This window comes from Pelophylax lessonae (assembly GCF_965119305.1).
Source record: "Pelophylax lessonae genome assembly, chromosome: 4".
In the NCBI taxonomy this organism is placed as follows: Eukaryota; Metazoa; Chordata; class Amphibia; order Anura; family Ranidae; genus Pelophylax; species Pelophylax lessonae.
Window position 1 is genome coordinate 75,955,840 of NC_138771.1, and position 17,330 is coordinate 75,973,169.

General features: G+C 44.2%; 1 protein-coding gene across 1 annotated transcript in view; it reads right to left on the bottom strand.

Moving 5' to 3' along the window:
* Positions 1-17,330, bottom strand: part of FSD2 (fibronectin type III and SPRY domain containing 2) — a 79,322-nt gene that overhangs the window by 59,081 nt on the left and 2,911 nt on the right. Inside the window, exons 2-3 of the mRNA XM_082254030.1 lie at positions 8,912-9,788; positions 7,139-7,234 (exon numbers count right to left, since the gene is read on the bottom strand). Coding sequence (XP_082110156.1) covers positions 7,139-7,234; positions 8,912-9,784 — 969 coding nt within the window. The 5' untranslated portion in view covers positions 9,785-9,788. The remainder of the gene's footprint in view (positions 1-7,138; positions 7,235-8,911; positions 9,789-17,330) is intronic.

Sequence of the window (17,330 nt, forward strand, 5' to 3'; positions counted from 1 at the left end):
AGTTACCTTAAGGCCCTTTCACCCATACGGACCGTTCATTTCATCAGTTCAGTCACGTTTCTTTGTCATCAGTTTTTTTCAGTAAACATCAGTTTCCTGACAGACTCCATGGCAGCATACGTATCGGGTTTGGCCCCGCCTCCAAACCTACCCATAGGACCTCACTCCCATAAATCTTTGCTCCTGTTCAGCACACGTGTTCTTTTTTTGTCCTCCAATGGATTACCTGATATCCTACCTGAAGATGGATTCCGGGTGATGGATGGCTCTACCTGTCGGGTATGGAGCTCTCCAATAAGCCCCAGCTGCTGCGGGGTATGGAGGAGGGGCGAAGATGTAGCAGCCTTGGCCAAAAAGCCCAGCTGCTGCGGGTGGCCGGTACCCTTGAAAGAGATAAGTCCGGTGTGCATCCATCCCTGGTGGTCTGCGGTTCGTGAGTACACTCCATGGCAGCTATGTTATATGCTTATATTGCCTTTGTTTATATGTTTTTCTCTTACCTGGTCTTTCCTGCCTTCCCTGGTGGCTAGTGGTCCGGGGCCGGTCAGCGGTTCACTTCCTGACCGGCCGCCGGTGCGGTGCGCTACTGCGCATGTGCGGCGCCTCCAGAACGAGGCTTGGCTCTCGCGCGTGCGCAGTAAGAGCGCGGCGCATGCGCAGTGAGTTGGCGTCGGCGGCGAGCGCTGATGACGTCACCAGGCGCCATATTTAAACCCCAGAACTGTCAGCAGTGTTGTGTTTATACACACTGCTGATACTGGGTGTTCCATACTCCGCATCTGATCGGTTTTTGGACGCCTGCTGTTCGTTGCCGCTCTGCCTGCTAACCTCTGGTTCTTGGTGAGTACTGGCCCCAGTTTGGGAGCCCCCCCCCCCCCTCCCCCCCCCTCCTCTTTTGCTGGTTTTCTGACATTGCTGTCCGGCTCATTCTTGTAGGTCAGCATCAGAATGGAAGCTACTTTGCCCTCCGGTGGTCAGCCCGCCCCTAACAGGTATTTGGGGCTTCTTAGTGGGGCTGTGGGTTATAGGGGGTGGGGGTAGGAACTCAAGTGTTCCTAGCTTCCTGTCTGTTTTTTTCTGTTTTTTCTCTTGTTCACAGCCCTCCTCGTTCAGAGACTAGGCACTCTTCTCAAAGAAGTGAAAGACGCTCAAGCTCTCGCCACCGGCACTCTACAGGAAAGTCCCGTTCGGGCTCACATCATCAAAAATCATCTACTTCAGCCAGCCACGCACGGAGACCTGACAAAGCAGGTTGCAGAGGCTGTGGCGCTAGTGTCCCGGAGAGGAAGCTTTTCTGTGATAGATGTTTCTCCCAGGCTGCGGGAGAAAGGGATACTTCCGATCAGCGCATTGAGGCTTTGGTCAAGAGAGTGGTTAAGGACTCTTTGGCAGAGTTGGGTGTCAGTCGTTCTCAAGACACTGCAACGGCTTCCCCAAGCCCCTCCCCTGTAGCACTACAGGTACAGGAAGATTTCGAGTCAGCCCACACAAGCCATCAGTCGATGCTCTTGTCAGGTAGCGACTCTGAAGATGAGGATCCCTGCTTGGGTTTTGAATATACCTTGGTGCCTTCCCTGGTTAAAGCGGTCAGAGAGACCTTAAATTGGGAGGAGTCAGCTGTTCCCCCTCCCAAGCAGAAGAAGTACTTTAAACAGCTCAATAAGGAGCGTGTTAATTTTCCCTTCCTGGGAGAGTTGGGTGAAATCATCTTGGAGGAGTGGAAAAAGGTGGAACGAAAGAATTCCTTAGTATCCAAGATGGCTAAACTTTACCCCTTCAAAGAGGATGATGTGAAACATCTTGAGTCCCCTCCCCTAGTTGACGCAGCAGTCATGAGACTGGTCAAGCACGTGACCCTTCCCTTAGAGGATACGGTCTCATTTAAAGACCCGTTGGACCGAAGGATGGACTCTGATTTGAAGAGAATCTACCTTACAGCAGGTATGGCCTGTAAGCCAGTCCTGGCTTTGGCTGCTCTATCCAAAGCCATGGAGTCTTGGGCTGATGTGGTAGACGAATCGGTCAGATCGGTTTCGGAGGAGGTGGCCAGAAGCGCTCCAATCCAGGAGCTTAGGCTGGGCGCGTCGTTCCTTGGGGAGGCTTCCATAGACTTGATCCGTCTATTGGCAAGAGTTATGCTGTCCTCGGTCACAGCTAAGAGAGCTCTTTGGCTCCGCCCTTGGGTGGCGGATCCGGCATCAAAGCAAGTTTGGTGCCGTATTCCCTTTGAGGGGTCCTCCCTTTTCGGGAATAAACTGGACGAGGCCATAACCCGGGCTACAGGCGGTAAGTCTGGGTTTCTTCCCCAGGATCGGCGCCAGTTCAACGTCAAGAAAGGACAGCCTACCAGAAAATTTGTGCCTGACCGGGCCAGGGAAGCTCGTTCTTATAGACCTGGTCGGGAGTTCAACCGGAACTGGAGATCCAGACAGTCTTCCAGGAAGACGACAAAGAACGTCTCCTCTGGGGACCGCGAGCCCACTAAGTCCTTTTGAAGGTGGGCCCGCTCAGACATGTCGGGTGGGTGCACGTCTACGCTCCTTCCGACATGTCTGGGCGGCTTCGATTCAGGACCCCTGGGCCGTCAGGACGGTGTCTTCAGGCCACAAGTGGGTCTTCAAGGAGAGGCCAGGCTCAAGGTTCCTGCCTACTGCCATACCATGTCTAGAAGAAAGGCGTCAGATTTTGTTTTCTTACGTCGAAGCTCTCATTGCTCAAGGGGCTGTCATCTCCGTTCCAGAGTCAGAGCGAGGCCAAGGAATATATTCTCCGCTCTTTCTGGTCCAAAAGAAGAACGGATCATGGAGACCAGTAATAGATTTGACCTTCTTGAACAAATTCATAAAAAAAGAAAGGTTCAAAATGGAGACCCTGTTGTCCATACAGCAGTCAGTCCAGCCGGCAGATTGGATGGTGTCCATCGACTTGAAAGACGCCTACTTTCATGTCCCTGTGGACGAAGATTTTCAAAGGTTTCTCCGGTTCGAAGTGGGAGGATTACATCTTCAGTTTATCTGTCTCCCATTCGGGCTCTCAACATCTCCACGGACCTTTTCAAAAATCTTATTGGCCGTGGTAGCCCTACTGAGATTGAAAGGTATCCGTCTTCACCACTATTTGGACGATCTACTCCTGTTGTCCCAAGACAGAGACCAACTATTAGTTCATCTGGAGCAGGTCGTGTCCACTCTCCAGAAGTTTGGTTGGTTACTCAACAAGGAGAAGAGTCACCTGATTCCAACTCAGTCCCTGATCTACTTGGGCGCTCTGTTCGACACAGAGAAGGCGACTATCTCTCTTCCAGAGGAAAAGATAGGGACTCTCCGAGACAGGATTCGCTTTGCCCTCTCATCCTCTCATCTTCAGGCACGTCAATGTCTGAAGGTGATCGGGACTATGGTCGCAGTAGTCCCCATGGTGAAGTGGGCCCTGTGGAGGATGAGACCCTTTCAGAAGGGATTCCTTCAGCAATGGGATACGTGGCATCTGGATCAACGCATCTTCCTAACCCCTTCAATGAGAGCGAGTCTTCCTTGGTGGCTATGCAGAGACCACCTGCTGAACTGCCACTCTCTGAAACCAGCTCCGTGGGTAGTGGTTACCTCGGACGCCAGCAACATAGGCTGGGGTGCCCACTGTCTGTCGGAGGTGGCACAGGGCAGGTGGGAGTTTTCCACTCGAGGAATAGTATCCAACATACTAGAACTCCGAGCAGCATTCCAAGCTCTTCGAGCATTTGCTCACCTGACAAAAGACCAACCTGTCATGCTGCGCCTGGACAACACCTCAGCAGTGGCATACATCAGGAAACAAGGGGGTACACGCAGCTGGTCCCTATTGAGGGAAGTGGAGCCGATTATGTCCTGGGCACAGAAAAATCTCTCGAATCTTTCAGCGGTTTATGTTCCAGGAGTCCAGAATGTCAAAGCAGACTTCTTGTCCAGAGTGGATCTGGACAACAACGAGTGGTCCCTTCACAAGGAAACGTTCGACTGGATCCTAACATTGGGGTTTTCTCCAGAGGTAGATCTCTTCGCCTCCCCCTGCAATCACAAACTGCCGAAGTACTACTCAAGATTCAGAGATCCACAAGCATCAGGGATAGATGCACTCTCGGATCAGTGGAGATTCCACAGGGCATACGCCTTCCCACCAATTCCGATTGTGTTGCAGTTCCTTCGGAGACTCAGGTCGGAGCCAGTGGAGGTAGTGGCGGTGATTCCCTTCTGGCCGAACAGGCCATGGTTTCCCCTTCTGACGCTACTCAGTGTCCAAGATCCAATCCCGCTACCCTTCAGACCGGACCTGTTGTCCCAGGGGTCTGTACTCCATCCGTGCCCAGACCGTTTACATCTCAAGGTCTGGATGTTGAGAGGAGGAGGTTACAGGCTTTAGGCTGTCCAGAAACGGCAATCTCGACATTACTTAGTGCTAGAAGAAGCTCAACGAACAGGGTGTATCAGAGAATCTGGGAAAAATTTTCTGCACATCCAGGATGTATTGAGCTTTCTCCAATCAGGACTGGATTTGCCTCTATCAGTGAGTTCGCTCAGAGTCCAGGTCTCGGCTATTTCTGCTTTTACAGGGATCTCCTGGGCCACTCATGCCCTAATTCGTCAGTTCTTCCAAGGGGCAGTGAGAATCAGACCTCAGAGAAAACCCAGGTTTCCCAAGTGGGATCTGCCACTAGTTCTGGATTTCCTGGCGAGTCAAATTCAAGACATGTTTGATTCTTTGACCATAAGAGAGCTTACACTGATAACAGTGTTTCTGGTGGCTATAACCTCAGCGAAAAGAGTGTCGGAAATTGGGTCCTTTGGGACACAAGAGCCTTTCTTAACCTTTTTTCCTGACAGAGTGGTGCTCATTCCCATGCTGGATGCGAGACCAAAAAGGACCTCTGTCTTCCATGAAAACATAGAAACAGTATTACCAACCTTTAGACAGGAAGAGGAAGATTCTTCGGTTCATCCGCTGGATGTTGGAGAGTGTATTAAGAAATATTTAAATGCCACTTCCTCTTTCAGAAAATCAGAACATCTTTTCGTTACCTTTTATGGAAAAAACAAAGGTTCAAGAGCCTCGACGAGATCCATTTCCTCTTGGATCATCCAGACCATCCAGTGGGCTTATAGGGCTAAGGGCTTGACCCCTCCAGCAGTAGTTACAGCTCATTCGACGCGGAGCATCTCTACCTCCTGGGCAGTATCCAGACATGTGGCTCCTGAAGTCATTTGCAGAGCAGCATCGTGGTCCTCTATTAACACTTTCTTATCCCATTACTGTGTTGAGCCAGCGGCTCTTTCTTCTGTGAATTTTGGTTTGCAAGTCCTGTCTGTTTGACAAAATGCATTAAAACTTTTCTGTTCAGCACCTGCCCACCCTGTGTGTACGGCGAGTTATTTCCCGATACGTATGCTGCCATGGAGTCTGTCAGGAAAACGGAAAATTTATATCAAATACTTACCGTAATTTTCCTTTCCTGATGGACTCCATGGCAGCAGGAGTTCCCTCCCGGATTTCTGTGGAGGATAGTTACAGAACACGTGTGCTGAACAGGAGCAAAGATTTATGGGAGTGAGGTCCTATGGGTAGGTTTGGAGGCGGGGCCAAACCCGATACGTATGCTGCCATGGAGTCCATCAGGAAAGGAAAATTACGGTAAGTATTTGATATAAATTTTCCGTTTTTTCATCCTTTGTCATCAATTTATATTCTATTTTTCATCTGTTGTTATCAGTTTTTATCCGTTTTTTTGTCCGATCCGTTTTTTTAATGGATGAAAAATAGGGCTTTCATCCATTCAAAAAAAACTAATTTGATGAAAACGGATGTAAATGTATGATCCTCTGTTGTCACCCGTTTTTCCATAGGAATGCATTGATGCCTGTTTTCATCCGTCAATGGATGGATGAAAAACGGACGAATGGTCCATATGTGTGAAAGGGGCCATAGGTGTTTTACAGTATTTACGGCTTTCATCCCTACATGTGGAGATCGATGTTATTATCTGGATGAAGGTTGGCGTTCTGTAGAGGCTCTTCAATATAACACAATCAATATAACACAAAAGCGTAGTCAGTGTATGTGCCTCCGTCATCCGCAGCTCTCCTGTCCTCCTCTCCCCCCTCCCTTCCCCTCCCCTCCTGTGGCAGGGCCTGCCCCCTCCCCTCTTGCTGCTGAAAAAACATTTCATATCATATATAATCCTCCCTGTCTCCTAATGATAGGTGCTCCTGTGTCTGTGTTTTATAAAAAAAAAAATGCACTATATACCTCATTTCAGAGCGCTGATAGGGGCTCACGTGACCAGCAGGCTCTCTCCTCCTCCCCTTCCGACTAATGTTAGTAGAGGGATCTTGGTCCCTCCTGGTGCATCTGTCAGATGGGGAGAGGAGAGGGCCGGTCAGTCACGTGAGCGCCGATCAGCGCTCTAAAATGAGGAATATAATACATTTTTTTTTATAAAACACAGACACAGGAGCACCTATCATTAGGAGACAGGGAGGATTATATAAAGATCTTACAGTGGGTAACAACCACTTTAAGGGAGTGATATCGGTACTTTATCACCATGATGGTGGATATTTGGTCTTTCAGTGGATGTTTTTTACTCCTACTTCATCATATTTAGTTTGACTTGATTTTTCTCTATAGACATTTACATTTATTTTCTTTATGGACACTTTATTTTTGTTAATAGATTTTTTCACAAAGTTTGCATATGATTATAATAAGTGCGCTACTGTGAAACATAGATTTTTGTTATTGCATTTTATATTTTTGTTTACCTATTTTATTTGATTAATTTGTTCAGGTAGCAGCACAAATTGCTTTTTCATTCAAGAGCGCAGAATATTAAATTCTGGGGTAACAATAACTTTAACTTTCATAGTGTATGAATAAGGATGGGTTCATCCAAAACATGTCATTTTGACTCCCTTGACTAACAATTCCATAGTGCAGAATTCTGCTTTCTACGGTTTTGTGATTGGTGTCACACTCAATTCAGCAATATAAACAAATGCCACAATAAAGGTTTATTGTAAGGTACTTGTTTTATAAGACAGCTTAGTTATGATCAGATTTACAAGTGGCTAAACAAACACTTTTCAACAATATCAGGATAGATATTCACCTCGATTGTGATATATATCTCTTCCAGATGACCAGCAAAGTTCTCCATCTGAGCAATCTGTTCTTCCAGTTTGCACATGTTTTTGTGTATATCTTCCTATAAAAAATGTAAGGGTAAGCAAACTCCTAAATGTAGCACATGCAATAATAAGCACATTATAATATAACTGGTGCAGGACTCGATAAACTTTGCAGGGTGGCTCAATATTTTGGCTGACAGAGATGGGTGAGACAACAGCTGACCGTCCTTCGCTCTCAGTGGGGAGCGATCGCAGGTGCCCGGCGGCAATCGCGCCCCCCGGCCCCGTGCATCGGCATCCTCGCTGCCGACACCACGTGCGCGACCGACGTAGTCAAACTGCGGTGGGGCAGTTGGCAAGTGGTTAAGGTGAAAGGGCAAAAGAACCGCTCCAGTGATAAGGTAATCCCAACCATCAAAATAAGGTGCAGCAAGGATCCGCAGTCCAGGCAACTGTAATGTATAGAGAGAAATATCCGCACTCCAATTTGAAGGTGAAAAATATAAAATCTGTTTTATTCGTATCCAAAAGATAAAATCAATTCAAAGTGTATCTATAATATAGTCAGAGACAAGAGATGAACGCAAAGTAGTTGACGCGTTTCACGGATAAACGTCCGCGGACGTTTATCCGTGAAACGCGTCAACTACTATGCGTTCATCTCTTGTCTCTGACTATATTATGGATACACTTTGAATTGATTTTATCTTTTGGATACGAATAAAACAGATTTTATATTTTTCACCTTCAAGTTGGAGTGCGGCTATTTCTCTCTATACATTACAAGTGGTTAAGGTGACAATGCTGCTCCTCCATAGATACAAAATAGTGAGTGAATGTTGTCACCCTAGGACAGGAAGTGTGTTACTGACAGGCTCACAAGGTAGAAATAAAGGGGAAAACGCCTAAAACATAACAGCGGCAGGTGCTGGCTGTAAGAAAACAATAATCAGCAGTAAAGATTATCATGGATGGGGAAATTGATAATATTTCTCGTGTTGAGCCCACGTGATTGAACGAAATAAATCTTACAGTGTATGGCCAGCTTAAGGGCTCTTTCACACTTTTTTTTTTTCACGGAGCGGATGACACTTGTGTCATCCGCTCCATATGTCCGCATATCATCCCATCCGTTTGCGGATGATATATGGACATAATGTATGTCTATGGGCATTGCGGATGTCAGTGGATGACACCGCTGACATCCGATTTTGCATCTGTTCCGTTTTTTAAACGGAACAAAAATAGAGTTCTGTTCCATTCCAAAAAACGGAACAGAACTGAAAGGATGAAAATCGGATGTCAGCGGTGTCATCCGCTGACATCCGCAATGCCATTGACATACATTATGTCCATATATCATCCGTAAAAAAATAGGATGATTTACGGACATGCGGAACGCCCGTGTGAAAGGGCCCTAAGGCTCTGCTTTTTTACACTGCTAACTCTGGCTCCTAGGGAGCTAATAGACAATGTTCTTTGTCATGAATCCTCACTTTGGTTTTGGATTTTGCTAAATCAATAACCTAAATCCAAAAATTAAAAAAATAAATTTTAATTTCTATGCGTACTACTATGTGTTTACTTCCCATGAGTAAACAGCTAATGCTGATTACTGCATTTCGATATTTCTAACTTGCCTCGAAATACTCGGGGAAAGGGGTGAACTGAAGTATACTTCAGTTATATATCCCAGACTGGCTATCTTCATACTGGAAATGGCATAGTAGGGAGTTTGGTCATTCTTACTGTACCTTGATGTCTTCTACAGCAGATATTATTTCTTTGACGTTGTGGTCTTTGTGTATGCCAAAAAGTTTGTCAAAAGCTCTAATAGGGACTTTACATTCGAGACAGAAAATGTCCGGAGGTTTCTCAGTTTTCTTACTAGCGTCAGTTGAAGAGCTTTGGTTCTCATCAGAACTTGACTTTTGTACAATGTTTTCTTGGTTAGTGTTTGTAGGCTCAGTAGGTTCTTTGTGTACAAGATCTCCTCCTTCACTTTTTGGAGTTTGGCTTTGCAGCTGTGGAGTTACATCTATCTGGTGATCATTATGGGGGTAAGGTTTGACCTCAAGACCTTCTTCTTTAGCTTTAGGATGCAAGTCTTCCCCATTAGACTCATGTCCGTTAGTTTTGATATGTCCACTCTCTGATAAATCATCTGGCAGTCTAGAGGGCTTGCCTTCATTAGAATGGATTTCACTTAATTTACTTTGTTTGGGTAATGGTATGGGTTCTTGTGCACTTTCAACATTGTGTCGTGTTGGTGTATATTTGAATGATGGCTCTAATATCAATGGATCTATTCCTGAGTCTTTGTCATCCTCCGACATTCCATACAGCTTTGCCAGTTCATCCACTTCACTTTCTGTCTGGATTTGTTCAGGAGCAGAAGTCAGTTCATGCACTTCTTCTTGCTGTTGCTCTTCTTCTTCTTTTTCTGGAAAGACTCCCACTCTGGCCCTTGAGTCATAGAGATCCGTGTGATAGAAACTAAGGCCGCCTTCTTCCTCAGGCTCTGTTTCTTCTTCTATAGGTTCTAGCTGATCTTCTGCTTTGGCCAAACAAGTATAGATGTCATCTGGTCCAATAGCTTCAAATTCCTCTGTTGTGTCATTCTCCATCACGCTATGTATAATTATTTAATTTCAGAGTCAGTTAATTATTTTAAAAGAAAAAAAAAATCAAGAAAAACATAGAGTAATTAGGATTAATTATAAACAACTGTGCTAGGTAAAGAATATATTCGGTAATAAAAATTAGTAATGAGTTATTGTCTGCTACTTCTTGTTTGCAAGTTGCACACATTCAAACACTGATTTATTTAGTGTGACAGAATACATTATCAGTATGAATATATAATAATGTTTAATAATAGATTTTTAAGAAGCATCACTGTCCTATATTTATAGCTCTAGCATCCCAAGAGACCATTAAAGTCTATGTGAGCAAATCCAAGCTTTCCTCTGACTGCAAGTTATATGAAGATGGCCACCTAATAATTTACCATCCTGTATGTCACAGTATTGAATAGTGATGAGGACAACTCAGATCACAAAACTTGAACAAAGCAAATTTAAAAATCAAGTTTTGATTGGTTATTCTGGTGTTACTTAGCTTCATTTGCTGTTATTTTGATTCAATCAATCAACCTTAAGATTCCTAAAACAAATGGGCCTCATATTTACAGGAATAGTCCATAGTGTATTCACTATAACGATAACCACACATGGCAGAACTGCTTGATCATTAACCACTTGCCGTCTGCTCACTAGAGCTGTACTGCGGCAAAGTGGCTCTTGTAGGTCTGACGACGTAGACCTACGTCGGCAGACATTCCCCCTTCTTGGCAGCGCGCGCGCGCCGCCGCAGGCTCGCTCCCGCTGTATACAGTCACAGCGGAAGTCGGGCCAGGGGAGGAGCAGCGGCAATCACCGCTGCTCTTCCCCGATCGTCGGGGAATCGAGTCTGGAGATCCGCCCAAGCGGGCGGATCTCCTAAGTGACAGGCAGGGTCAGATTGCAGGGTTCAGCATAGCTGAACCTGCGATCTGTCCTTGTGTCACATAGTCACCTCCCCCCACACATGTCAGTAAGCACCAGGCATACATTAACCCCTCCCTCTCCAATAAAATTAACCCCTTCCCTGCCAGTGTCATTTTTACAGTAACAGTGCATATTTATAGCACTGATTACTGTAGTAATGTCACTGGTAACCCCAAAAGTGTCAAAAATGTCAATCAAGGGTCCGATCTGTCCGCCGCAATGTCGCAGTCCCGCAGAAAAAAATCGCAGATCGCCGCCATTACTCGTTAAAAAAAAAACACCAAAAACGACAGAAATCTTTCCCTTAGTTAGTAAACGCAATAACTTTTGCGCAAACCAATCAAAATACGCTTATTGCAATTTTTTTCCCCCCAAAAATATGTAGCAGAAAACAAATTGGCCTAAAATTATAAAAAATTTAGATTTTTTTTTTTTGGGGGGGGGGGAATTTCATATAAAAAAATGTGAAAAATATTGTTATTTTTTCAAAATTGTCGCTCTTTTTTTGTTTATAGCGCAAAAAGTAAAAATCGCATAGGTGATCAAATACCACCAAAAGAAAGCTCTGTTTGTGGGAAAAAAAGGACGTCAATTTCGTTTAGGTACGGCGTTGCATGACCGCGCAATTGTCAGGTAAAGTTGCACAGTGCCGAATCTCAAAAAGTGGCCCAGACGTAAGGCAGCAAAATCCTCCGGTGGTAAAGTGGTTAAGTACTCATCAAATTTTTATATGACATGTAAGCAACAAATTTATATATCTTGACAACTAGCCATTGCTAGCATCAGATACACAAATAAAACCAAGGGGCGAATGGACAATCTATCTCTAGATCTCTTCCAGTTATCTTCCTAGTCAAAAGACTGGACATAGCCAGGAAACATCTGCATACTTTGGTCTACTCTGACAACAAATGTATAACATTTTCAACTAATAGCTTTGATTTATTCTTTCAGTAAAAGATGTGTTTCTTATAGCATGCAGAGGTTTTGTAAATGTGTTGAAAAGTCTCTATGAAACATGGTAGTCCTTCCGTCTTCTCAATCAAAAATTTAGAAAAAAAAAGCTTGTGTGCCACTTTAGTCTATCAGATGAGTCACATGGTCATTAAAAAAATAGATAGTAAGAAATTATCTGTTTTAAATTGTAGACATATATAGTAAGTAGCGTGGTGGCTATGTAGCTAGAACTCTTGCTTTGCACCTCTAGGCTCCTGGATTCTTTTCCTACCAAAGAGGTTTTCCTACCAAATTTTCCTACCAAATTTTCATAACATTTGCATATTATATCTGCCTGGGGTGTCTGCAGATACTTTACTTTACTACTGGGTCATAAACACATACTGGTGGCTTGTAGAAAAAGAAATAGCCGCACATCCAGGAATTCCAGTTGCCTTTAGATTTCTTTTAATTCCAAAATGTTACAAGTGATGACACCAAAGACATGAAGTCACGTAGTGACTAAGCACAAGTAATGATTAAGCACAAGATGTATGTGTGAAACGTGTCTACGTGACTTCATGTCTTTGGTGTCATCACTGGTGTCTTTGGTGTCATCACTTGTAACATTTTGGAATTAAAAGAAATCTAAAGGCAACTGGAATTCCTGGATGTGCGTCTATTTCTTTTTCTACAAGTTTTCTACGGAGGCGGGCCGGGGCCAGCACTCTATGGAATACTCCATCTCCTAGCTAACATCACACACCTGGAGCAGCGTTCTCTCTCTTCAGTATACTGGTGGCTTAATTAACTTCTGAACAAGTTGAGGTGTGCAGAGGACGCAGCTGCTTCTGGGTCCACGAAGTAAGAATGCCACCGTGGCTACTTTCCATTATTTATTAGGTGTTTGCTCACATAGCCAAATTACTCCAGCTTTGGCCTAGAGACTGTGGCTAACATTGTCGAATACCCGGTCTTTAGTCACATGTCTCCTTCCGACTCAGCTGCATAGTACCTGATATTAGCATCAGTCAGGCTTTTCAGTCAATGGCTGGAGTGATGAGTCTACACTATCGAAAAGAGCCATTAAGAGGTGCAGGCTGTGCTTTCCCCTCCTCCAGCTCTCCAGGTAGATGAAATTGTCACACTACTGCTGAGGTCTGGAGGTAAATGGAAGGGAAAGGGGGGTGGGGGAGGGAACAAAGCATACTCCTTGTCATTACCCTCACATTGTAACATTTGCTCCTTTGTTGCCCATGTATTATAATGCATGCCTTTTGTTGCATGCATGTTGTACAGTTTTCCATTTGTAGCCCACATATTGTAACAACAGCCCACTTGTTGCTTCATTTATTAAAGCTTTACTAAACCCAAGAGCCTGCATTCACTATATCTGATATCCTACAGCAGCCTATTTCAACCAGGGTGCCCAGGCACCCTGGGGTGCCTTGAGGTTTCTTCAGGGGTGCCTTGAAAAAATGTCTAGAAATTCATAAAAAATTGTATACAGGCCAGGGTGGATGAAGCCTGCCTTTTAGTTACACAAAGCCACAGGTTTTCATTGTGCACCATTTCGAATTTCTAGACACTGTTGGCAATGATGACAATAGTTGATAAGGAGGATGTCTGTTGCCTCCACAGCATCCTTGTTTGACCCTCCTGTGCCCCTCTCCCTCAGCACTGGGGTCACATTAGCTGACTGATGGAGAGAAATTCAGGGAGAAGAGAAACATTGGAATACTAGTCAGTACCAGTGTGCAAAAGTCTATTTGTTTTGGAAGAATAAATCACCTCTAACATTGGGTGTCCTACAAATGTGGATGTTGCTGCATTGTGTAAAACTATTAGAATCATTTTTACATTTTAGAATGTGATGCCTTGGGACTGTCCATAATTTTAAAGGGTGCCTTGAGATTGTCTATCATTTTAAAGGGTGCCTTAACTGAAAAAAGGTTGAGAAACACTGTCTTACAGTACACAGAGCATGGAAATGCAATTATTTTAGTAACTATAAAATGCTAAATACCTTTTTTTCATCAGCAGTATATAGCAGTCTTGTGACTTCTATCAGTGTCTGGTTAAAGTTTTAATACTGCACCAGCTGTCCTATCAGGATGCAGAACCCCCCGGCCCTCTGTCTGGACAGTGCTGATTGGCCCTGTGCTAATCACATGCACTCTCCCAAGAAAAAAAACTCTCTAGCAATACACACCAAACTGAGCATGTGCAGCCTGACTCCACTAATTATGTCTTATCCAGACATGTTTTGGGGACAATGCAAGAAGAGGAGAATCAGAAACGATAGGATCAAACAGCATTTTTACACAATGCAGATAATTAACCCCTTAGGTTCCACAGTGAGTATAACAAGCATGCTTTACTGCATATACACACTGATTTTATTGTTGTGGGTTTGGTAACACTTTAATACAATTTCCTTTGCCCACAAAGGGGACCTCATCACTATAAATGTAATATCCTGTAAGTCTGTAATTATTAAACCACACAGCAATTAATACCTTCCATTGGGCACTTTGCCTCAGCCAACCCTATATTTAGGTTGTGGCCACACCACCCAATTCTCCTAACCTTCCAGAATCACAGGCTATCTGACGTTTGATGGTTTTCAGGTTAGCATTAAATAAATACAGGAAATACACAATTAATTAAAAATTAAAAATATTAGATATGTTTTTCATAAGTGAATGGTGTGGCAATGTGGCCACAACCCCAATATAGGGATAGCTGTGGCAAAGTGCCCCAATGGAAGGTGGTAATTCCCCAATGGAAGGTGGTAATTGCTGTGTGGTTTGATAATTACAGAATTACAGGGGATTCAATTTAAAGTGATAGGGTCCCCTTTGTGGGTAAAGGAAATTGTATTAATAAATGGCAATAATTGGGCCACTGTTGCAATATGTGGGCTACAAATGGAAAATTGTTACAATATGCATGCAACAAATGGGCATGCATTATAATACATGGGAAACAAAGGAGCAAATGTTACAATGTGAGGGCAATGACAATAACAGGAGCATGCTTATGGCAATAGTCCTGTATAGAGTTGGATAAGCAGTTCAGGCCAAGCAAAAGTTTGGGCCGAACATTGCTTGTTCGCCAGTTCGGCAAACATCCAAATATGCGGGGCGCTCTGCAGGATGTTCGTCCGCTGAGCGCCCCACGGTGCACTGTACCCTGTCCAGTGCATTCAAAGCCCTGATTGGCATGTCCACAAAATGTACACCTTTTATGATGCTGTTCAGGTGAAGAAACAGAAAGAAGTTCGCAGGCGACTCTTTTTGGGTCGCAGGGAAGACAGTGAATGCCATTTCATCGATTGCCGCTTGGATTCTGGATCAAACTGGTAGCACCAGGTCTCGTCTCCTGTGATGATGGTTCGCAGAAAGGATGGATCTTGATCACACATGGTAATGAATCTCCAGAGGTTTCCATTAGTTTTGTTTTCTGTTAGTCTGTCAGCTTGTGTGGCACAAACTGAGAAAAGATCTTCCGCTTACCCAAATCTTCATAGACGATGGTGTGCACCCTGACCTTGCTAATGCCCAATTTCTCTGCCATCAATCGTAGAGTCAGTTGCCGATCTCGTGCCAGCATTTGTCACACTCGCCCGATCATGTCTGGGGTTCTGCTTGTGAACGGCTAACCCGAATGTGCCATAAACACATTTTCTGCCTACCGCTGCCCGTTGCCATTTTCCCCAATTTGTAGCAGAACTTGATGTTCACTCATTGATCTATTGCACTGTGACCCTACCTTTAACACTGACTACGCTTGACTGCCCACAGCGGGTTTATCCTGACGGTTACTTGTACTCCACGTTTGGTGGTGCTTCTGAACGTGTCTCTGGATAGCCATGTGCATGGATGTGCAACTGGCCCATGTTGCCGCTGAGAAATCCGACCATTCACCAAACTTCTTAGACACACATTGTAAATGCCAGATAGAAATTGGCAGACCCTGTTCTTGCTGGTGCAAAACTATTCTGCTTCTGACTAATATCAATCAAACTCTCATTAGGAGTTAAGAGACCGCAGATAGTAAAACACTGTAAGAATAAGCAAGTAGGAGAGCCATTTATAGGGACCTTATAAACGACAACAAACACAAGGGCGCACTGGCCTAGAGCCTCTGAGGGAGAGGCGTTGCCTCGAAACGCGTCAACCTGTACAGCTTCAGGGGATGATCCAATTACGATCTTGATGCTGAGGATTTTATACCTATTTGATGTGCTTTTTTATCAAGAAACTCGTTTGTGAGTATTTTTAATCCATTATTTTAATAAACCTGTTTAAGAGATAATGCACTAAGCCGGTGCGCCCTTGTGTTTGTTGTCGTTTATAGTGTTCCGGGACCACCCTGGTCCAGTGAGGGGCCGCAAGGCTGAAGCATTATAAAGTTGCCCTGTCATTTGTTCTCATCTACAAGTCTACAGTCAAGTTGGATAGAGGATTGCACCACTCAGAGCGCAGGGAATAGGTGCTGCATCAACAGTACATCTACTTGTTTATTTTTAGGGACCTATTCACACCAGAATCGCACAAGAATGTGATCCCCGTTCCTGCGTGATTCCTGTGCAGTGCAATTTGATAACCCATTTTATTGAATGGGCTGCAGATCGAACCGGAACACCCAAATGTCGTGCATGTGAAAAACACACCGCACCAAATGGCATGGTTCTGCCATCTGGTGCCTGCAAATGTGCTGCAATTTATTGGCACCCATAGCAGATCACACAGTGTATTTTGAATGTGGTGCGAGAAACGCGTACAGAACGCCTCTGTCCTGCACCAGAAAAGAATTGGCAAAAATGTACTAGAGACACCGGGCACAGGCAGGTGTTTTCCTACAGAAATTAAAGTGGTATGAAACCCAAAACCAAAAATGTTATATATTTCAGCTTACTAATCATTAGATGTGGTGGCTGCATTTGTTTTATCTTTTTAGGCTTTTTTTCCTCTGTTTTTACCTGGTGATCTGGCCGGTAGCACACCTTAGGTGTTAGAGTGCCCCCACTCTGGATGAAGGAACACAAGGCGCACCTTTGGACAGCTGGATTGTCAGTCTGGGGAGAGTGTAGTGTTAGATACACTAACAAATTGAAGCAAAACTCCATTTTTTTTTCTTTTGTGATAAAGGTTTTACATAAATATAAAAATGCTGATCACTGTAAGTACCCTTGTCAGTGGAAAATGGTTTGTCTCGTCCCTTTAACAGCTAATGCAGCCATTGCATCTAAAAATTGGTAAAATGAAATATAATAAATGTTTATCTTAAGCTGGATACACACTATCCAACTTTTGTGGTTAGATTTCCTTCAGAATTACCTTTTCTATGTAGTGCAAGGGCCTGCCAGCTTGCATACAAATTGAAAGTGTTTAGGTTTGACCTCATATTATATGGTTTTGGTAAGTCTAAAGGAAAAAGTCTTCAGAAAATCTTATAGTGTGTATGGCCCATAAGCCATTAATACCACTTTAAAGTGGTTCTAAAGGTAGAAGGTTTTTTTTAAAAAAAAAACTTCTGTGTGCAGCAGCCCCTCAATACTTACCTGAGTCCCATCTCGATCCAGTGATGTTGAGAGCATCAGCTGTCCGGGATCCTCGCTCATAAATTGGCTGAGACACAGCAGTGGGCGCTATTGGCTCCCACTGCTGTTAATCAAAATTAG